The sequence below is a fragment of the Hemitrygon akajei genome, chromosome 1 (genome assembly GCF_048418815.1).
Source record: "Hemitrygon akajei chromosome 1, sHemAka1.3, whole genome shotgun sequence".
In the NCBI taxonomy this organism is placed as follows: domain Eukaryota; kingdom Metazoa; phylum Chordata; class Chondrichthyes; order Myliobatiformes; family Dasyatidae; genus Hemitrygon; species Hemitrygon akajei.
The window spans coordinates 223,932,933-223,957,227 of NC_133124.1; the positions used below are offsets into that span (position 1 = coordinate 223,932,933).

The 24,295-nt window shown below is 41.4% G+C and overlaps 1 protein-coding gene across 1 annotated transcript in view; it reads left to right on the top strand.

Moving 5' to 3' along the window:
- The window catches only part of LOC140736168 (annexin A4-like), a 145,194-nt gene that overhangs the window by 58,345 nt on the left and 62,554 nt on the right, over positions 1-24,295 (top strand). The window contains exons 5-6 of the mRNA XM_073062033.1: positions 1,562-1,675; positions 13,587-13,677. Coding sequence (XP_072918134.1) covers positions 1,562-1,675; positions 13,587-13,677 — 205 coding nt within the window. The remainder of the gene's footprint in view (positions 1-1,561; positions 1,676-13,586; positions 13,678-24,295) is intronic.

A 24,295-nucleotide genomic window follows, 5' to 3' on the forward strand; every position in this document is an offset into this window, starting at 1 on the left:
TGACATGAACTTTCTTCCAGGCCACTTTGAGAACTATTAGAGGTAAATAAAATCTTGGATCCAATATAAACCACAAAAATTGTGGAAGATTTCAGTACTTGAGGCTATTTATTAGTGAATTTGACAATTCCTATCAGGTATTACAGAATTAATTCTTCAATCTAAATTGCTTAAATGCATTAGCTTTTTTTTAAAACATTCTCCATACTAACAGTCACCATCCCTAGACCATAAGACATAGCAGAATTAAGCAATCTGGCCCATTGAGTCTACTCCACCATTCAATTTTGGCTGAGCTTTTTTTCCCCTCCTCAGCCCCACTCCACACCCTTCTCCCCATAACCTTTGATGCCGTATCCGATCAAGACCCTATCAAGCTCTGCCTTAAATACACCCAATGACCTGGTCTCCACAGCTGCTTTGTAATAAATTCCACAAATTCACCACTATGGCTAAAGAAATTGCTCAACATCTGTTTTAAATGGATGCCCCTCTATCCTGAGGCTGTAACCTCTTATCCTGGACACCCCCACCATAGAAAACATCCTTTTCATATCTACAGTTTAGGCCTTTCAACATTCAAAAGGTTTCAATGAAATTCTCTTCCCCCCCCAACCCCCCAACCACCCCCTATTCCTTCTGACTTCCAGCGAGCATAGACCCAGAGCTATCAAATGTTCCTTATATGATAGCCCTTTCATTCTGGGAATCATCCTTGTGAATTTCCTCTGAACTCTCTCCAATGCCAGCATATCTTTTAGATGAGGAGCCCGATACTCAAGGTGAGGCCTTACTAGCACCTTATCAAGCTGTAGCATCACATCTCTGCTCTTATAGTCCAGATCATTTGAAATGAATACTAATATTGCATTTGCCTTCCTCACCACTGACTCTACTAGACTATTGGTGATGTGCTTGGAGAGGTCAAAACATTGTGTCAGGAGTAGCAGTAAAGTATGCGAACAATATTATGATAGGTGGAGGGGCAGGTAGTTTTGAGGAACTGTTGAATTCTGGCTGCCAGGGGTATAGGGGATCTGAGGTGATCTGGAGTATCTGTGAAAGTCACTGAAATAATGTAATTATCGATGAGGCAACTATCCTGCATGAAAAAAAAATTGCTAAGAAGGATTTTTTTAAACTTGTGTGCTTGGGAAATCACCAGGGAAATGTGAGGATGTTCTCATGAGAGGCAGTGATATGGAGAAGTTCAAACTAAGAACTTTATAGAAATCCTTTGTTTGTGTTATCCTTGCACAGAAAGTAGCACTTTGAATTTGAGGACAGGCCTCATCTAATCCCTGGATAATTTAATGTTGGTGCTGGTTGTTTTAGGATATTTTTCTTTGTAGTCTACACCCAGATAACATCCCAACAACCGCTCTTGCCAATTGCTCTTGCTTGACTGTTCCAGTTAAATGTTTATTGATTTAATTATTCTCCTCATTTGGCAGGTGTACCTTTTAAAATGTTCAATAAATGATTTTGTTTAAGCTTGGGACTGGAGTTAATTATCTGACTATCTGTTTGGTGTCTTCTCTTTCCCCACTCCCCCGTCCAGGACTTGATTAGTGATCTCAAGTCTGAACTATCTGGAAAATTGGAGATGGTAGTTCTTGGACTGATGATGACTCCTGATGTGTATGATGCACATGAACTAAAGAAGGCAATAAAGGTTTGTGAACTTGCTCCCTATAAATAATTGAATCGCTTGGGAGAGGATGATTGCAAATAAAGGATGTATAGTTGACAATGAAATATATACTATACTTAATAAGTACAGCTAAAACAGATGGAAAAAATACTGAGGTAATGTTCATGGCTTCATTGTCCATTCAGAAATCTGATGGTGAGGGAAAGAAGCTGTTTCTGAAACATTGAGTGTGTGTCTTCAGGCTCCTCTACCTCCTCTTGATGGTAGCAATAGGAAAAGGGCATGTCTTGGGTAATAGATCCCACTTTTTTTTTAAAGGCATCACCTTTTGAAGGTGTCCTGGATGCTAGGGAGGCTAGTGTCTATAATGGAGCTGGCTGTTCACTGCATTCTGAGCCCTTGCAATCTGTTCTCATTGTTTAATGAAATTGTTGAAATTAATTAAACAAGGGGATTACAGTTATACAGTCTTAGGTCTGACAACACACACAAAATGCTGGTGGAACACAGCAGGCCAGGCAGCATCTATAGGGAGAAGCAGTGTCGACATTTCAGGACGAAGGGTCCAGCATCTGCAGATTTCCTCGTGTTCAGTCTTGGGTCTGGTTCACTTTCTATACCTAATCCAGGCTGACATTGAGGAATGTTCTTGGTTCCTAGCAGTGGACATCAGTAGCCTGTACTGGTTCAACTATGTAGACACCGTGGTCAGGAAAGCACATCTACTTCCTCAGAAGGTTAAAGAAATTCAGCATGTCCCTCTTTACTCTCACTAAGTATTACAAAAGCACTGTAGAAATCATCAGCCTATGGTGGTTGTCCACGTGTCAGATGATGATAGTAAACCTGTGTGGGAGAGTTTTTAAAGTGGAAAAGGCAGTTCCACTCCCTCAATCTCAGAAATCCAAGTCCAGTGGCACAAAGAGACATCACAAGCTAAGGTCTCCTTGGTTGCAGTGGATGGCCATAACATCTTCTGTGCCTAATCATGCCCTTTGTTCTCTATGGACCATTGTAGAACTACCTTCCTGGCTGTAGTATAAGGCCACTGGCTACCCTCACTAGAAATCAGTCTATGTGTTTATGTTAACTGCTCTGTCCAAGACGGTAAGAAACTGTAGAGATGTGAATGCATATTATTAAAAACTAGCCTTCCCTCAGTGGACTCTGTAACACTAAAGCAGCCAACATAATCATTTCCCAGACATCCTCTCTTCTCCCCCTACCCCCCCACAAGGCAAAAGATACAAAAGCCTGAAAGCACATATCACCAGGCTCAAGGACAGCTTCCATCCTGTTACTGAATAGACCTGTTAGGATGGATTCATGACCTCACCATTTAGCTTGTCTTGGCTTTGCACCTCATTGTCTATCTGCACTGCACCTGCTCTGAAGCACTCTGTTTTGCATTCTGTTATAACTTTTCAGCTGATGTATTGAAGTAGTAAAGGAACAGCAGAAATGGCATGCAAAACTATTTTCCACTGTACCTCTATACCAGGCCATGCTGCAGCCAGTTGATATACTGTCCACTACACATCTATAGAAGTTGGCCAAAGGTTCAAACGTCATGGCTAATCTTTGCAAACACCTAAGAAAGTAGAAGTGTTTTTAAATTCAGTGCCTCAACTAGTAAAAGCAAGTATGCCATATGTCTTCTTTATCAGCCTATGAACATAGACCCCAAGATTCCTCTGCTCATCATAATCATTAAGGGTCTTGCCATGAACCGTGTACTATCTTAGCATTTTATGTTCCAAAGTGCAACACTTAACATTTGGCTGGGTTAAATTCCATATGTCATTTCTCTGCTTATGTATGCTACAGATCTGTGTCCCGCTGTATTCTTTGCCAGTCTTTTACTCTATCCACAAACACCAATCTCAGTATAATCTGTAAACTTACTAGCCACCCATCTAAGTTTTCATCCTGTCCTTAATATACATCACAAATGCAGAGGCCTCAGTATGAATCCTTGTGGAGACCTCCAGCTAGAATGTGTCCCTTTGACCACTACCCTCTGTTACAGTAATTATTAATTCTGTGATATAAACTGTACATAATGGCATGTGTTGATTTATTACTGTAAGTTATGACAAATTAATCTTGATGTTTGATAAGGTTCCACATGGTAGGCTTATTCAGAAAGTCAGAAGGAATGGGATCCAGGGAAGTTTGGCCAGGTGGATTCAGAATTGGCTTGCCTGCAGAGAGCAGAGGGTCGTGGTGGAGGGAGTACATTCGGATTGGAGGGTTGTGACTAGTGGTGTCCCACAAGGATTGGTTCTGGGACCTCTACTTTTTGTGATTTTTATTAACGACACAGAGGGATCTGGGGGTACATGTCCACAGATCCCTGAAAGTTGCCTCACAGGTAGATAGGGTTGTTAAGAAAGCTTATGAGGTGTTTAGCTTTCATAAGTCAAGGGATAGAGTTTAAGAGTCGCAAGGTAATGATGCCGCTCGATAGAACTCTGGTTAGGCCACACTTGGAGTATTGTGTCCAGTTCTGGTTGCCTCACTATAGGAAGGATGTAGAAGCATTGGAAAGGGTACAGAGGAGATTTACCAGGATGCTGCCTGGTTTAGAGGGTATGGATTATGATCAGAGATTAAGGGAGCTCGGGCTTTACTATTTGGAGAGAAGGAGGATGAGAGGAGACATGATAGAGGTGTACAAGATATTAAGAGGAATAGATAGAGTGGACAGCCAGTACTTCTTCCCCAGGGCACCACTGCACAGTACAAGAGGACATGGCTTTAAGGTAAGGGGAGGGAAGTTCAAGGGGGATATTAGAGGAAGGTTTTTCACTCAGAGAATGGTTGGTGCGTGGAATGCACTGCCTGAGTCAATGGTGGAGGCAGATACACTAGTGAAGTTTAAGAGACTACTAGACAGGTATATGCAGGAATTTAAGGTAGAGGGGTTATATGGGAGGCAGGGTTTGAGGGTTGGCACAACATTGTGGGCCAAAGGGCCTGTACTGTGTTGTACTATTCTATGTTCTATGCTATGAAAATATGAAGATTAGATTTTTAGACTTTACTAAAGATCATCCTCCATAATGACCGAGTTACTATGACTACGGTATATTGAAGAGAATTTTCAACTTCCATTGAGGTGAAGATGATAATCTGATGCTGACTTGGCCCCTTTCCATTATTTATAGTATTTAGAACACGTACTTGTTAAATAGAAAATTCAAATGTTAACAAAGTTGGCTGCTTTCCGCTGGCTGGCTGACTGCTTCTCCCTGCTGTTTGTACACAATTTATACTGAGTCATTAGGAAGCCATCTGGGTCTTTAATAAGAAATCATCATTACAAATTTATTGGTAATCAATGTTTTCAAACTGGAATCCTTGACTTCGGATGTCCTTGACTGTTCAAATATTTGAACATTCTGAGCCTTGTCAGTCTACTATTTCCTGCATTTATTGTTTCCCTTGCTACAGAAGAAATCCTTTTGTAGAAATGCATTAATTCTCGCATTTCCGTTTTGGTGAGGTTTGCTGACAACAAAACTAATTATAGGATGAATGTATTTTTCCAAGAAGAATCTTCCGGCAATCTGCTGGAAGAATTCGGGAGGTCACATGTACAACATGACCAGAAACAAAGACCTCTGTGTGGAAAGGGGAACAAAGATGAGTCCACTCGTGAATTGTGAAATGGAACAACGGTAGCCAGGTTTGGAAGATGCCCCTTCGTTCTGATTAGATGATCCCAATTTCCTGTGGTCACCTCTTTACTATGCATCCGCATCCAATTGTTCACATAAACAAAGTTTTCAAAGTAAATTTATTATCAAAGTACATAATGCCTGTGATATTAAACTTGATTCTGATATGTCACTATATACTACCCTTGAGATTCATTTTCTTACGGGCATTCACAATAGATACAAAGAAGTGCAATTGAATCAATTTTAAAAATCACACACAACAAAGACTAACAAACAACCAATGTGTGAAAGATGACAAACTGTGCAGATACAAAAAAGAGAATAATAATAATAAATAAGCTATAAGTAGTTGTAGAGTCCTTAATTGAGCCCATATATTGTGGAACTAGGTAAGTTTTGGAGCAAGTGAAGTTATCCCTTCTAGTTCAGGAGCCTGAGGGTTGAGGGGTAATCAACAACATATACAAAAAACTACTGTTGCTCCTGTCAACAGATGTAGAAATGACACATTTATCCATTGATCATCAGTACCACACCAAGGTATGTCAATTTCAATGCTCTGTAATAAACCAGCGAATCAAGCATCTTTTCTCGGAAGCTGATAAGGTTGAGTGCTGAGAGGCTGCTTTGGCCAGTAACTGCAACAAGTGTTCAGTAAGAGTGGGGATTTGAGTGTAAGTGGAGACCACCCACTCAATAATAAAACAAACCTTGGAAGCTGCATTACATCTGATGCCATTGCTTATATTCTCTTTGACTTTGATGGTTTCCATGTTTGGATGAGCTAGGGCTTTTCTCTTTGGAGTGAAGGAGAATGAGAGGTGACCTGGTGGAGGCGCAAAAGATAATAAGCGGTATAGATGAGTGGATTGCTAGAGCGGGAATGGCTGATACAAGGGGGCATAATTTTATGGCGATGAAAGGGAATATAGGGAAAATGTCAGGGGTAGGATTTTTTTTTTAGTAGTGAGTGGTGAGTGAGTAGAATGTACTGCCAGGGTGGTGGTAGAGGCAGATACATTTGGGACATTTAAGAAACTCTTAGACACTTTGATGAATGAAAAATGGAGGGCTCTATGAGAGGGAAAGGTTAGATTGATCTTGGAGTAGATTAAAAGCATAAAGTTTCCATACTGTTATTACTCTGACCATGAAGGTACTCTACATCCCTTTGTACTTTCAAGGGGTGTCAATTATACAAACATCAGTTAGCTGCACTTGGAGTATTAAGGCACTTTGGTTGTCACACTGCAGAAGCAGTTTGATTTAAGAGAGTGTGCAGAAACTATTTACAAGGAGATTAATAGGCTGGGTCTATTCTTCTAGATTAGAGGTAGAGAGGTGATAGAGCAGGGATTCCCAGCCTGGGGTCCATGGACCGCTAGATTTAATAGGAGGGGTCCATGGCATAAAAAAAGATTGAGAACACCTGATAGAGAGGCATAAGTAGAGTAGATAGCTGGAGTCGGTTTCCAATAGTAAGAATTTCTAAATGGCATAGGTTTAGAATAGGGGTTCCTAACCTTTTATGCTATGGACCAATGCCATTAAGCAGGTTGGAAATCCCTGGTTTAGAATGAGGGGATGGAGATTTTAAAGGGGATCTGAGGGAAAGTGATTGGTATCTGGAATGAGGTGGTCCATGCAGGAACAATAACATTGAAAAGCCATCTGGTCAGGTACTAGAATTAACAGGGCACAGATGTTATATAGAATTGATGCAGGTAACTGGGATTAATAAAGATGGGTGTGATGGTCAGTATAGACATAGTGGGCTGAATAGCCTGTTTCTATACTCTATAACTATGACCGTGACTTCACCTCCCTGGCTCCAAGAGGCTGAGAATTACAATGATTCACAACTCACTGAAGAAATAACTTCTTATCACCTATAAGAAGAAGCACTGTCGACATTTTGGGCCGAAACATAGACAGTGCTTCTTCCTACGGATGCTGCCTGGCCAGCTGTGTTCCACCAGCATTTTGTGTGTGTTGCTTGAATTTCTAGCATCTGCAGATTTCCTCGTGTTTACTTCTTATCACCTTTTCACTTTGTACTTTAATTAAAATTGGAGCAGTTTGGTCTTGTTTGCTTCTCTCTCTTGGATTAATACAGCAAATGAGAACACAAATATGTTGGGGAGTTCAGCTATGTCACTAAAACCAACTCCATTGAGAATCTGCTGGTATTCTTTCGAATGGATTATCTCATGCTCTCCTTCTACCAATCCTAATTGATTATACGAAAATAAATTGAATCTGAAACCAAAATCAGTCAACATTTTGGGTCAGGAAAATGACTAAGTGATTTAAAAACTACTCTTGTCTAGCTAATGCTATTCAATGCTTGTGAAACTGGTATTTGGATTTTGTCCTTTGGTCATTCTGTTCTATGAAAACACTAAGTTCCTTGTTCTTTATAAAAATCTGCACAACTTCCACCCCCTCTCCCACCTTATTCTTCCGCAAATTCACTGTTAACTCAGTGACCAGAATTTCAACTTTGTTCCCACTATTTCACTAGGAACCAGGTAGAGATGTCTCTGGTTAAATATTACTGATATGTGAATGACATGCCCTTTGCATCTTGAACTGGCAGCCTCATTACATCACTGATTGTGTGCAACAACGATAAAAAGCTTTTTGTAAAAATCCTTGATTGTCTTTTTAAAGGCAGATTTACAAAAAATTAAACCTAGCTGTCAATGGGTCATTTATAAAATGTATTGCCACTTTCCTACTGTTTTCTTTCATGAACTTAGTTAAGCTAATTTAAAATGTTAATTGTGATTTGGTAGCACTTTCTCCTGAGTTGTGGATTTTGGATCTAATTTCAAATGCAGTTTTAAGGCAACTCTGTGATGCAGCACTGAGAGAGTACCACATTGGTGGAGATGGCTGCCTTTCATGCTAAACTAAATAGAGCCCTGAACCCTCCCTAATGGAACTACAAAATACTGTAATACTATCAAGAAGAACATAGAAACACAGAAAACCTATGACACAAATACAGGCCCTTCGGCCCACAAAGCTATGCCAAACATATCCCTATCTTAGAACTGCCTAGACTTTACCCATAGCCCTCTATTTTTTCTAAGCTCCATGGAGCCATCCATGAGTCTCTTAAAAGTTACTATCGTTTCAGCCTCTATCGCCGCCAGCAGCCCATTCCACACACTAACCACTCTGTGTGTGTGTGTGTGTAAAAAAAAAAAAGGAAAAAAACCTTACCCCTGATGATTCCTCTGTACCAACTTCCAAGCACCTTAAAACTATGCCCTCTCATGCTAGCCACTTCAGCCCTGGGGAAAAGCCTTTGACTATCCACACGATCAATGCCTCTCATCATCTTGTACACCTCTATCAGGTTAGCTCTCATCTGTCGCTCCAAGGAGAAAAGGATGAGTACACTCAACCTATTCTCATAAGGTATGCTCCCCAATCCAGGCAATATCTTTGTAAACCTCCTCTGCACCATTTCTATGGTTTCCACATCCTTCCTGTAGTGAGGCAACCAGAATTCAGCACAGTACTCCAAGTGGGGTCTGACCAGGGTCCTATATAGCTGCAACATTACCTCTCAGCTGTTAAACTCAGTCCCACGATTGATGAAGGCCAATACACCATATGCCACCCTAAACCACAGAGTCAACCTGCGCAGCCAAGATCCCAAGATCCCTTTGATACTCCACACTGCCAAGAGTCTTACTATTAATGCTATATTCTGCCATCATAATTTGACCTACCAAAATGAACCACCTCTCACCTATCTGGGTTGAACTCCATCTGCCACTTTTCAGCCCAATTTTGCATCCAATCAATGTCCCGTTGTAACCTCTGACAGCCCTCCACACTATCCACATCACCCCCAACCTTTGTGTCATCAGCAAATTTACTAACCCATCTCTCCACTCCCTCATCCAGGTCATTTATAAAAATCACAAAGAGTAGGGGTCCCAGAACTGATCCCTGAGGCACTCCACTGGTGACCGACCTCCATGCAGAATATGACCCTTCTACAACCACTCTTTGCCTTCTGTGGGCAAGCCAGTTCTGGATCCACAAAGCAATGTCCCCTTGGATCCCATGCCTCCTTACTTTCTCAATAAGCTTTGCATGGAGTACCTTATCAACTGCCTTGCTAAAATTCATATACACTACATCTACAGCTCTACCTTCATCAATGTGTTTAGTCACATCCACAAAAAATTCAATCAGGTTCTTAAGGCACGACCTGCCTTTAACAAAGCCATGCTGACTATTCCTAATCATATTATGCCTCCCCAAATGTTCATAAATCTTGCCTCTCGGGATCTTATCCATCAACTTACCAACCACTAAAGTAAGACTCACTGGTCTATAAATTTCCTGGGCTATCCCTACTCCCTCTCTTGAATAAGGGAACAACATCCGCAACCCTCCAATCCTCCGGAACCTCTCCTGTCCTGATTGATGATGCAAAGATCATTGCCAGAGGCTTAGCAATCTCCTCCCTCGCTTCCTACAGTAGCCTGGAGTATATCCTGTCCAGTCCCAGTGACTTATCCAACTTGATGCTTTCCAAAAGCTCCAGCACATCCTCTTTCTTAATATCTATGTTCTCAAGCTTTTCAGTCCACTGCAAGTCATCCTTACTATTGCCAAGATCCTTTTCCATAGTGAAAGGTATTCATTAGTATTCATTACTAATTACGCAAGGTATTCATTAAGTACCTCTGCTATTTCCTCCGGTTTCATACACACTTTTCCACTGTCAGACTTGATTGGTCCAATTCTCTCAAATCTTATCCTCTTGCTCTTCACATACTTGCAGAGTGCCTTGGGGTTTTCATTAATCCTGTCTGCCAAGGCCTTCTCATGACCCCTTCTGGCTCTCCTAATTTCAATCTTAAGCTCTTTACTGCTAGCCTTATAATCTTCCAGATTCCTATCCTTACCTAGTTTTCTGAACCTTTCGTAAGCTCTTCTTTTCTTCTTGACTAGATTTACAACAGCCTTTGTACACCACAGTTCCTGTACCCTACCATCCTTTCCATGTCTCATTGGATCATACCTACTCAGAACCCCACACAAATATCCTCTGAACATTTGACACATTTTTTCGGTACGTTTCCCTGAGAGCATCTGTTTCCAATTTATGCTTCCAAGTTCCTGCCTGATAGCTTCATATTTCCCCTTTATGCAATTAAATGTTTCCCTAACTTGTCTGTTCCTATCCCTCTCCAATGCTATGGTAAAGGAGATAGAATAGTGATCACTATCTCCAAAATGCTCTCCCACTGAGATCTGACACCTGATCAGGTTCATTTCCCAATACCAGATCAAGTACAGCCTTTCCTGTTGTAGGCCTATCAACAAATTGTGTCAAGAAACTTTCCTGAACACACCTAACATATTCCACCCCATCTAAACCCCTCACTGTAGGGAGATGCCAATCAATATTTAGGAAATTAAAATCTTCCACCCCAACAACCCTATTTTTATTACACCTTTCCAGAATCTGACTCCCTATCTGCTCCTTGATGTCCCTGAAACTATTGGGTGGTCTATTTTAAAAAAAACACCCAGCAGAGTTATTGACCTCTTCCTATTCCTAACTTCTACCCACAGAGACTCTGTAGACAACCTCTCCATGACTTCCTCCTTTTCTGCAGCCATGACACTATTTCTGATCAACAGTGCCACGCCCCCACCACTTTTGCCTCCCTCCCTATCTTTTCTGAAACATCTAAAGCCTGGTGCTTGAAGTAGCCATTCCTGCCCCTGCATCATCCAAGTCTCTGTAATGGCCACAACATCATGGCTTCAAGTGCTGATCTATGCTCTAAGCTCATCTGCTTTATTCATTACACTTCTCGCATTAAAATAGACACATCTCAAACCATCAGTCTAAGCACGTCCCTTCTCTATCACTTGCCTATCCTCCCTTTTGCACTGTCTCCAAGCTTTCTCTATTTGTGAGCCAACCTCCCTTTCCTCCATCACTTCAGTTCAGTTCCCACCAACCCCGCCCCCCAGCCATTCTAGTTTAAACTCTCCCCAATAGCCTTAGCAAACCTCCCCGCCAGGATATTGGTCCCCCTCAGATTCAAGTGCAACCTGTCCTTTTCATACAGATCACACATGCTCCAGAGGAGGTCCCAATGATCCAGAAATCTGAATCCCTGCCCCCCGCTCCAATCCCTCAGCCACGCATTTATCCTCCACCTCATTCTATTCCTATACTCACTGTCATGTGGCACAGGCAGTAATCCCGAGATTACTACCTTTGAGGTCCTGCTTCTCAACTTCCTTCCTAACTCCCTGTAGTTTATTTTCAGGACCTCCTTTTCCTACCTATGTCGTTGGTACCAATATGTACCACAGCCTCTGGCTGTTCTCTTTCCCACTTCAAGATACTGTGGACATCATCAGAAACATCATGGACCCTGGTACCTGGAAGGCAAACTACCATCCGCATTTCTTTCCTGTGTCCACAGAATCACCTGTCTGAACCCCTGACTATAGAGTCTCCTATCACTACTGCTATCCTCTTCCTTTCCCTACCCTTCTGAGCCACAGGGCAGACACTGTGCAGAGGTGCAACCACTGTTGCTTCCCCCATGAAGGCCCCCCCCCCAACAGTACTCAAACAGGAGTACTTATTGTTAAGGGGGACAGCCACTGGGGTACTCTCTAGTACCTGCTTCTTACCCTTCCCTCTCCTAGCTGTTACCCACTTCTATGTCTCCTGTGGTCCCGGGGTGACTATCTGCCCATAGCTCCTCTCTGTCACCTCCTCACTCTCCCTGGCCAGACAAAGGTCATCAAGCTGCAGCTGCAGCTCCAGTTCCCTAATGCAGTCTCTAAGGAGCTGCAGCTTGACGCACATGGTGCAGATGTGGTCATCCGGGAGGCTGGGAGTTTCCAGGACCTCCCACATCTGACACTGAGCACAGAAAACACAGCCTCACACACATACTTTGTCTGTGTTCTAAACAGATAACCTACCTCGCCTCGACCCTTTATTACTTAAGCCCCGTTGAGCCAAAGCCTTCCTACTCTCTCACACTGCCAACACACCCACTCTGTAAATCTGTCCTCTTTTTAAACTCTTCCTGCTGTTCTCACTGGCCGACTTCCATGTGCTTGCGCAGTCGTGCCCTGTTCAAACCGCTGAAGAAATAATAGTCACCTTTTAAACTCTGGTCGCTTTTAAACACAATGAAGTGTTTGAAGTTTTCTGGATTTATCTTTAGCACAGAATTGATTTTTAAATTTAATTATATATTCCTGGTCTTCAAGTTAAAGTTCAGCTTATTGTTATTCAACTGTACACATGTTTACTGCCAAATGAAACAATGGTCCTCTGGACCAAAGTGCACAAAGCATAACATATAACTCCACACACAAAACATCAACTAATACGACCATATAATTTGACAAACAGTACGGTGTAGTTAAGACAGAAGTTGAAAAGTAAGCTGTATAATGCTGCTGGCGCTTCATGTGTGATAAAACCTGGCTGGTGGCAGGGAATTCAGTAGTCTTGTGGCCTCAGAGAAGAAGTTATTTCCCATTCTAAAAGTTCTTTGCCTAATGCTGTGGTTCCACCTGCCTGATGGTGGGGTGTCATAGAGATTATTGGAAGGATGGGAAGGATTATGCTAAGGACTCTGTGTACACATCTCTGATGGGTAGAAGAGAGATTCCAATTCTTCAATCTTTCCAAAGTACTCCATTCTTTTTAAAGTTCTTAAAAACAGAAATAACTTCACATAAATTACAATCTTTTAATAATAAATGATACCATCTGTTATAACTACAAATCTTGGAAATGAATCCCATAAACTCTCATTCCCCGTTTTTGTTTCTAGCTGGCTATCATTTTAAGAAAATGTTGACCAATAGTACCAAAGGATAAGTCAATGAACTGGCCCATTAGCACTGGATTTTGCTGATACAAAATGTCAGCCTCCATCCTTCAGCAACAGCCACCATATGTCAGAAATGACTCATTGCACAAGGAATTTTAAGATACAATGCAATAATTTCAGATGCCTAATGGACTGTTCAGTTTTACATTTATTTAGTTGTTTTTATAGACATAAAAATTCTTCTAACATGGTATTAAATACATAACATTTTATGTATTTGTTGTGCTATCAATAATTTTTATAGTCTTATGGAACAGGAATTAATCCATCATAAATATGATGAGTTTCTATGAAGTACAAAATGATGTGACTGTCTGTTTTCATCCATAGGGTGCTGGTACAGATGAAGGATGTTTAATTGAAATTTTGGCTTCCCGGAATAATCGTGAAATCCAGCAGATTGTTGCTACTTACAAGAAGGGTATTTTCTATGTAAAAATTCTTCTGAAGTATAGTTAATACATCCTGCTAAAACCATGAAGTTGGATATTGAGTTGTGATTGAGGCATATCTGTACTGACTTTAAATGATTGACAATTGTTGCTTCAACTCAGAATCAGGTTTATCATGTGACATGAAATTTGTTAACTTAGCATCAGCATTTCAATGCAATACATAATATAAAAGAAGAAAAATAATAATAATAATAAATAAGTAGATCAATTGCAGTATACATGTATTGAATAGATTAAACAGATTCAATGTCCATTTAGGAATTGGATGACGGGGGGGAAAAAGCTGTTCCTGAATCGCTGAGTGTGTGCCTTCAGGCTTCTGTACCTCCTTCCTGATGGGTAACAGGGATAAAAGGGCATGCCCTGTGTGCTGGAGGTCCTTAATAATGGATGTTGCATTTCTGAGACACTGCTCCTTGAGGATGTCCTGGGTACTTTGTTGGCTAGTACCCAAGATGGAGCGGACTAAATATACAACCTTCAGCTTCTTTCAGTCCTTTGCAGTAACCCTCCCATACCAGACAGTGATGCAGCCTGTCAGAATGCTCTCCACGGTATATCTATAGATGTTTTTGAGTGTATTTGTTGGCATACCAAATCTCTTCAGACTCCTAATGAAGTATAGCTGCTGTCTTGCCTTTTTTATAACTGCATCGATATGTTGGGACTAGGTTAGGTCCTCAAGAGATATTGACACCCAGAAACTTGAAACTGCTCACTCTCTCCACTTCTGATCCCTCTGAGGATTGGTATGTATTCCTTCGTCTTACCCTTCCAGAGGTCCATGATCAGCTGTTTAGTCTTACTGACATTGAGTTCAAGGTTGTTGCTGTGAAACCACTCCACTAGTTGGCATATCTCACTTCTGTACACCCTCATCTCTATCTGAGATTCTACCAACAATGGTTGTATCATCAGCAAATGTATAAATGATATTTGAGCTATGCCTAGACACCGTCATGGTATACAGAGAGTAGAGCAGTGGTCTAAGCACACACCTGTGAGGTGCACCAGTGTTGATCATCAGCAAGGAGGAGATATTATCACCAATCCGCACAGATTGTGGTCTTCTGGTTAGGAAGTTGAGTATTCAATTGCAGAGGGAGGTACAGAAGCCCAGCTTCTGTAACTTCTCAATCAGGATTGTGGGAATGATGATAGTAAATGCTGAGCTATAGTCAATGAACAGCATCTTGATGTAGATGTTTGTGTTGTCCAGGTGGTCTAAAGCCATGTGGAGAGCCATTGAGATTGTATCTGCCATTGACCTATTGTCTCTTCACCCTTGAAATAGCCCTCTGCAAATCACATCTGGTTTTCTGGTACAGGCCTGGGTCACCAGACTTGAATGCCACAGATCTAGCCTTCAGCAGACGACGTAACTCCTGGTTCATCCACGGCTTTTGGTTTGGGAATGAACAGTAAGTCTTTGTAGGCACACACTCATCCACACAGGTTTTAATGAAGTCAGTAACAACTGCAGCATACTCATCCAGGTTCGAAGATGAATCCTTGAATACAGTCCAGTCCACTGATCCAAAGTATAACCATATAACAATTACAGCACAGAAACAGGCCATCTCGGCCCTTCTAGTCCGTGCCGACACTTACACTCACCTAGTCCCACTGGCCCCCCACTCAGCCCTTAATCCTTCATTCATTTCCCGTCCATATACCTATCCAATTTTACTTTAAATGACAATACCGAACCTGCCTCTACCACTTCTACTGGAAGCTCGTTCCACACAGCTACCATTCTCTGAGTAAAGAAATTCCCCCTCGTGTTACCCTTAAACTTTTTCCCCCTAACTCTCAAATCACGTCCTCTTGTTTGAATCTCCCCTACTCTCAATGGATAAAGCCCATCCACGTCAACTCGATCTATCCCCCTCATTATTTTAAATACCTGTATCAAGTCCCCCCTCAAACTTCTATGCTCCAAAGAATAAAGACCTAACTTGTTCAGCCTTTCCCTGTAACTTAGGTGCTGAAACCCAGGTAACATTCTAGTAAATCTTCTCCGTACTCTCTCTATTTTGTTGATATCTTTCCTTTAATTCGGTGACCAGAACTGTACACAATACTCCAAATTCGGCCTTACCATTGCCTTGTACAATTTTAACATTACATCCCAACTCCTATATTCAATGACGGAGGGTCCTGACAAAGGGTCTCGGCCCAAAACGTCGACAGTGCTTCTCTTTATAGATGCTGCCTGGCCTGCTGTGTTCTACCAGTATTTTGTGTGTGTTGTTTGAATTTCCAGCATCTGCAGATTTCCTCGTGTTTGCTCTTATACTCAATGCTCTGATTATAAAGGCCAGCATACCAAAAGCTTTCTTCACCACCCTATCCACATGAGATTCCACCTTCAGGGAACTATGCACCATTATTCCTAGATCACTCTGTTCTACTGCATTCTTCAGTGCCCTACCATTTACCATGTATGTCCTATTTGGATTATTCCTACCAAAAGGTAGCACCTCACACTTATCAGCATTAAACTCCATCTGCCAAAGTTTAGCTTACTCTTCTAGCTGGCCTAAATCTCTCTGCAAGCTTTAAAAACCTACTTCATTATCCATAACACCAGCTACTTTAGTATCATCTGCATACTTACTAATCCAATTTACCACCCCATCATCCAGATCATTAATGTATATGACAAACAACATTGGACCCAATACAGATCCGTGAGGCACACCACTAGTCACCGGCCTCCAACCTGACAAACAGTTATCCACCACTACTCTCTGGAATCTCCCATCTAGCCACTGTTGAATCCATTTTACTACTTCAATATTAATACCTAACGATTGAACCTTCCTAACTAACCTTCCGTGCGGAACCTTGTCAAAGGCCTTACTGAAGTCCATATAGACAACATCCACTGCTTTATGCTCGTCAACTTTCCTCGTAACCTCTTCAAAAAATTCAATAAGATTTGTCAAACATGACCTTCCACGCACAAATCCATGTTGACTGTTCCTAATCAGACCCTGTCTATCCAGATAATTATATATACCATCTCTAAGAATACTTTCCATTAATTTACCCACCACTGACGTCAAACTGACAAGCCTATAATTGCTAGGTTTACTCTTAGTAGTTCTGTAAGCGCTCCTGTGCTTCTCTTGGTCCTCATTACTGGTGCTGCAGTCTTCAATCTCTGTTATACTGTACTTGGGGAGTAGAAGTACAGCCAGGAGATCAGACTTCCTGAAGTGAGAGCTTGGAATAGCACGGTAGGCATTCTTGATGGTGGTGTAACAATGGTTCAGTGTGTTGTTTCCTCTGGTATTGCAAGTGATCTGTTGATGGTAATTGCTTAGTGATTTTTTTTTCAGACTGGCCTGGCTAAAATCCCCCAAAATGATAGTAAAAGTGTTAGGGTGTGCTGTTTCGTGCATTTTGATCCCACTGCTCAGATCATCTAAAGCCTGATTGACATTGGCCTGAGGTGGAATGTATATCGCTACCAAAATGATCCTGGAAATCTCCCGCGGTAGGTAAAATGGACAGCACAACTGCAAGATATTCCAGATCTGGTGAGCAGAATTGGGACAGCATTGATATATTTGTGCACCAAGAGGAGTTGATCATAAGACATACTTCTTCACTTCTGCTTTTGACAGAATCTGCAGATATATCCTGACAGTGTATAGTAAACCCATTGATCTGAATCGTTGCATCCGGTGCAGAAGGGGTTAACCAGGATTCTGTGAAACAAAGGACACACGCGATCTTAATGTCCCTCTGATTCAGCACCCTAGCTCTGAGATCATTGAAACAATGTTTTGCAATTGATGTTAGTCAGGTATTTCTAAAAGTTTTAAAAAGAACAAATTTTGAAAATTAAATAGTGGGAAATCAATATAAATTGTGCAGTATTTTGAATAATTTATTAATAGAAATATGCAAAAAATGGCTTTGTTAACATTAAAGATCTCTCTTTGCTCTATAGTCATAGCAAAAGGAGCAGGATAGAAATGTGTATTTCTGCCCACTTTGAAATACCAATTATTTTTTTGCTCATCTATACAAATCCAATGTTAGCACTGTAGCCTGCTATGCCTTGTCTATTTATATGTCAATCTAAATGTCTCTTTAAACAACGTGGTTGTTTCTGATTCCACCACTTCCTTCAACAGTGTGTGCCAGATCAACCACTTCTTTACGATAAAAAAAATCCCTCATGTTCCCTGGTGGTGGGTGCCTGGAATATGCTGCCTGGGGTGGTGATTGAGGTAGATAAGGTAGATGCATTAGGGGCTTTTAAGAGATATATGGCTAGGAACATGAATGTGAGGAAAATGAAAGTATATGGATGTTGTGTAAGCAGAAGAGATTAGTTTAGTTGGCCATTTGATTATTAATTTATTTGGTTGGGATAATATTTCCTCTTTCTGTGCTGCACTGTTCTATGTTCTAAACATAATCAAGTTCAAGTTTAATTGTCATTCAACCATACATGAATACCTATGAATAGTCAAACAAAACAGCATTCCTCTGCCAAGGTGCGAAACACAGTACCAAGTAATACACAGTACAAGGCACATATAACACACAAAACAGCAGTAACCATACATTTGCACAAAAAAATGCCTCCTTGTTTTTAATACTACTATCAAATGAAAGTTTATCTGCCCTATTGTTTGTGCATCTTGTATATTTATATCTGTATATTTACATTCTCGTACCACGTTCCACACACCTCCCCAGGAATGCAGGAACACAGGGATCTCAAAAGCCAGTATTTATTGCCCTTGGTGAACTGCCACTTTAATTCCAATAGAGTAATCCATCCATTGAGTTACAATAGAATGTCTTGTTTCGAACAAAATTGGTCCTCTTGAAGATCAGTGTGGTCATCTATGCATGGAGCTGAAAAAGATGGGGGAGAGCTCAAATTAACTTGCACCTGTATGTCCTCTGGAGAGACACAGGGTCTATGGAACTGAGGCAAATGAGTACTGAGATCATGGACTGTATACCAGTTACAGAAGAGGAGGTGTTTGCTGTCTTGAGGCAAATTGTGGTGCATAATTCCTTGAGGGCTGACGAGCTGTTCCCTCGGACCTTGTGGGAGGCTAATGCAGAAGTGCCTCAGGTAGGACCTGGACTCACTGCAATTTGCCTGTTGCCACAATGGGTCTTTGACAGACCAAATCTCAATAGTTCTTCACATGGCTATGATCATTTGGACAATACAAACACCTATGTCAGGATTCTGTTATAGCTCAGTGTGTAACACCATTGTTACGTACCCTGTAACTGGGTCACTTACCAGCAAAGATAGAGAGGTCCGTTGAAGTCTGATGGTACTATTTTTAACAGTATTTATTGATAAAAATACACAAAATAATATCAATGCAAACATACAGATAATATACTTCGTCAATACTAAATCTAAAAGCGCGGGTATAATAATAATCAATAAGAAATAGCTCTATCGTTGTCCAGGGGATAATGTATTGTCCGATGGAAATATAAAAGTCACTGTAGTTCATTCAAGCTGTGGCTTTTTGGTTGGAGAGAAAGACGGGTTAAAACTTGCCCATTCCTTTTATGATGTCAATCCTTCGAGAGTCGTTGGGAGTTGATTTCCCCATTGTTAGCTAAAAACCGTTCTGCCGTGATAAAGGGCCCACCAATTCCGGGGCAAATTGAAAAGGACACACGTGGCCTTTCCACCAGTTTTTGCTATTACGGGATCGCTAGCGTTTCTTCTGGTGCGTCTAAAGGGGCTGTTCCTCAGACCCTCTTTTATCCTGACTCACAGGGTCTCAGATGTCAATCAGGGTGGTATGATGCAATCCCTCCACCAACCCCCTCTCGGTTCATTGCCTGGGGGCTTCGATGCATCGTACAGGATTCAATGCACAAGTCCGTCTCCAAGAGACAATAGCCGTTATCGATGGTTCCGCCTTTCGGAGGCCAGGACACATTCCAAACTCTTTGTGGATTCTGCATGTCTTTCTCTCATTTCCTGGGTCTCCTGACTCGAATCAATAGCGATCCTGCCATTCTCAAAAAGGAGGGGGCCACGAGCGTAACACCATCATTCCCACAGTCCTGATTAATGAGCTACAGAACCTGGGCCTCTATACTTCCCTCTGCAATTGGATTCTTGACTTCCCAACCAGAAGACCACAATCTGTGAAGATTAGTGATAATATCTCTTCCTCACTGACGATCAGCACCAGTACACTTCAGGGGTGTGTGCTTTGCCCACTGCTCTACTTCCTCTACACCCATGACTCGGTGGCTTGGTATAGCTCAAATACTAATTATAACACTGCTGATGATACGACCATTATTGGTAGAATCTCAGATGGAGATGAGGGCATACAGGAGCGAGATATACTAGTTAGTTGTGTGGTGTCGCAGCAACAACCTTGCATTCAATGTCAGTAAGACCAAAGAGCTAATTGTGGACTTCAAGAAGGGTAAGACTAGGGAACACAAACCAATCCTCATAGAGGGATCAGAAGTGAAGAGAGTGAGCAATTTCAAGTTTCTGGTGTCAAAATCTCTGAAGATCTAACCTAGTCCCAACATATTGCTGCAGCTTTAAAGAAGGCAAGACAGCGGCTATATTTCATTAGGAGCTTGAAGAGATTTGATGTGTCACCTAAAACACAGAAACTTCTATAGATGTACCATGGAGAGCATTCTGACAGGCAGCATCACTGTCTGGTATGGGGGTGCTACTTCACAGGACCAAAAGAGGCTACAGAAAGTTGTAAAATTAGTCAGCTCTATCTTGGGTACTAGGCTCCGTAGCATCCAAGACATCTTCAAGGAGCAGTGCCTCAAAAAGGTGACATCCATTACTAAGGACCCCCATCACCCAGGGCATGCCCTCTTCTCATTGTTAATGTCAGGAAGGAGGTCCAAAAACCTGATTGCACACACTCAGCGATTCAGGAACAGTTTCTTCCCCTCTGCCATACTATTCCTAAATGGGCATTGAGCCCATGAAGACTACCTCACTTTTTTCCCTTTTTTAATACATATTATTTCTGTTTTTGTGCTAATTTTTAATCATATATATTTTCTGTAATTTTAAGGGCCCTGATAGAGTTATTTAAAATGTCTTTAGCCATGGGTGAAAGGACTGGTGGATAGCTAACTTTGTTCCATTGACTAAGAAAGGCTCAAAAAATAAGCCAGGAAGCTACAGGTCATTGAGTCTGACGTCAGTAAATTATTGGAAGGTAGTGAAGGGACAAGATATATTCAGTGGCCACTTTGTTGGATATAGGAATGGAAAGTGATGTTGACTTCTGCCACTGAAGCCCATCTGCTTCAATATTTGACATGTTGTGCATTCGAAGATGCTCTTCTGCACACCACCAAAGTAACACAGTTATTTGAATTACTAACACCTTCCTGTCAGCTTGAAACCAGTCTGGCCATTCTTTTCTGACCCCTCTCATTAACAAGGCATTTTCATCCACAGAACTGCCACTCACTGGATGTTTTTTGCACCTTTCGCTGTAACTTTTGAAGACTTTTGTGGGTGAAAATCCCAGGAGATCAGCAGTTTCTGAGAAACTCAAACCACTGCTTCTGACACCAACAATCATTCCATGATCAAAGTTACTTGGATCACATTTCTTCCCATTTGAAGTTTGCTGTGACCTATAGCTGAACCTCATGACCATACCTGTATGCTTTTATGCATTGAGTTGCTGCCACATGATTGGCTGATTAGATATTTGCATTAACAAGCAGGTATATCAAATAAAGTGACTATTGAGTGTATAAGTATTTAGATAAGCAGGCCTGATTAGGAATACTCAATGGGGCTTTCTGCATGGTAACTTGTTTACACAATTCTGTAGATTTTTTTGAGGTTACAAAGAATGTGGTTGAAGGAAAGGCAATGAATGTTGTCAACATGGAGTAGTGGATTGTTGCCTCTGATTGGAAGACTCGTGGTTTGGTGCTGGATCCATTGTTATTGTTATCTATATCAATGATCTAGATGATAATGTAGTAAACTGGATCAACAAATTTATGGATGACACCAAGATTGGGGGTGTAGTCTTCCTTGCTGTCAACCATCAAAGCTTGCAGCAGAATTTGTATCAGCTGGAAAAATGGGCTAAAAATGACAGATGGAATTTAATGCAGACAAATGTGAGGTGCTGCACTTTGGGAGGACAAACTAGGGTAGAACTTGCACAGTGAATGGAAGGCCTGAGGTATGTAGCAGGACAAGGGAATTTGGGAATACAGATACATAATTTCTTAAAAGTGGTGTCACAAGTACACTCAGGCCCTGCTTAACACTGAGGATGTGTTGCTTGGAAATGGAAATCTGCATTATGTAGGGTCATTATAACATTACGTAAATGGATATGTGTGCCTGAAGGGTAAAAATGAAACCTGAGATATAGGACATCTTATTTTATTATACACAGTAATTTGTGGAGTAACAAACTTGCAAATAGGCCTAACTTGTACATCAGTGGAGCAGCAACATATCGCAACAGCAGCTGAGGGAAGTGGGTGGTGATTACTTTTTAGAGGAGGGACCAGGCTCTGGGTCTTCCTTTAACTTTGGCTTCTTCAAATAGATGTCAAGATTTGACTGCCTTTTAAGTTTCCTCTCATGAAGCAGTTTTCAATAGCAGGAAATCATGTTGAGATTGCCTCTCTTTGCTTTATTGCTTTGTTCCCAGTAAAGGTCATTATCAATGAACATTGCAAATTTCAAAGAGGTGTCAACATCAACCTGAAGCTCACCAGCTTCCAAATACAATATCACTTGCAGTTTCACATCCATGCTAATGCTTTTCCTAAACATCTTGGATTGTACTGTCCTCACTGGAAGTTGCAGGCCCTTTTCCAGACATTATGGTTGAAAATATTGGAATAAATTGGTGAGGGAGCAAGAACATTTACACATGCATACTCTGGATGCGGGTATCCAGAGAGCCGTGCCTGTCACTTGACAGCACTGCCCTCACCTGGTCGGAAGGCACACCACATGCCAGTCAACATTTCACCCCTTCCAACTAATCAATGCACACTTAACCATTAGCCACCTTAATTGGATTAACCTGTCTAGCACCAAGCTGTTGGCCCCCCAGTGAATCACCACAGCCCCCTGACCTATAAATGGTGCTACATGTGCTTGGCTCACTCTCTTTTTGCCATCCTCGAGGGACCACCCTGCTTCACTTCAGGCTGAAGACTGCAGAACAGTGCTTGGAGACACGTGGTGAGCCGTGCATTGAATAGGGTTTTGGGAGCATTTATTGTCCCTGTAGCAGAGTCGTGCCTGCGAATCAAGGGGTGGCGGGTATCATAGTTACTTTTCCCTTGCTTATATGTGTACCTGTACTCTGTCCCCACACTGTTTTCCTGTATATTATACTGCCAACCGGACTTTTCCCACGCTCGTCTATCCTAATGCGCATTTGTGCGAATATTGTAGCCACTTGTGTTGTTCCCAAGCTTTCCTCCCCTTGTAAATAAACACCTTATTACTAAAACTGTGCATCCAAAGTCCTTGCCTTTGAGACCCAAAAACTCTGTCTCATTTCCATCACAACAGTGAGGGAGGCAGAGAGTGATCTAATACATGATTGGCTCTGACTGGCTCAGAGCCAAATGTAAAGTGCTCTCATTGGCTGATTGAATGTTTACTGTAACGTCTGCCACTCTTGAGAAGTGTTAAGTATTGTTTAGAACTTAATTATGATTTTTTTTCAAAAAATCAATAAAGCATTGAATAACCGTGTTATAACGAATCAACGCTATGAGGGGTCTGAGTGTAGTTGAGGTGGTAAAGAGAGTTTTTGGTACAATGGCCTTCAGTACATTGAATGCAGAAATCAGGAAATTAAATTGAAATTGTATAAGGTGTTGGTGAGGCCAAATTTAGAGTATTGTGTGCAGTTCTGTTCACTTATCTACAAGACAGATGTTAATAAAAGGGCTATCTTATGGAGCTGTACAAAATTTGAAGCGTACAGATAGGGTTAATACATAGTTTTTTTTCTCCTGAGGTTCATTGAGACGAGAATTAGAGATTATGGTTTTGGGATGAAAGATGAAATAATTTTAGGGGTATCTAAGGAGGAATTTCAGTCAGAGGGTGGTGAGAATGTGGAATAATCTGTGAGTGGAAATAGTAGAGAAGGGTTCAATTGCAACATTTAAGAGACTTGTATTGGTACTTGGATGTGGGGGGTTTGGAGGGCTTTGGATTGTATGTCGGTAGATTGGATTTAGGATCAAAGTGGGTCAGCACAGTATAGATGGCTAAAAGGGCCTGTTTCTGTGCATTAGTGCTCTGTGTGACTCTGACCGCATCAGTATAGAACTCGAGTAGTACATTGGTCACACTATGTAAAGATAGCTGATCTCTGTTCCTGAAATGGAAGGAAGGGTGATTATGAAAATATAAGTTTTGTGGTTACTGTAACTGAGGCCAGTTTCCCTGAATTCCAGATTATTTTTATTCACTGAATTTACACCCCATGGCTCATGTAGTGAGATTCGATCTTGCATCTCTGGATTGCTGATCCAGGTCTCTGGATTACTAGCGTGGCACTTTTAACTACT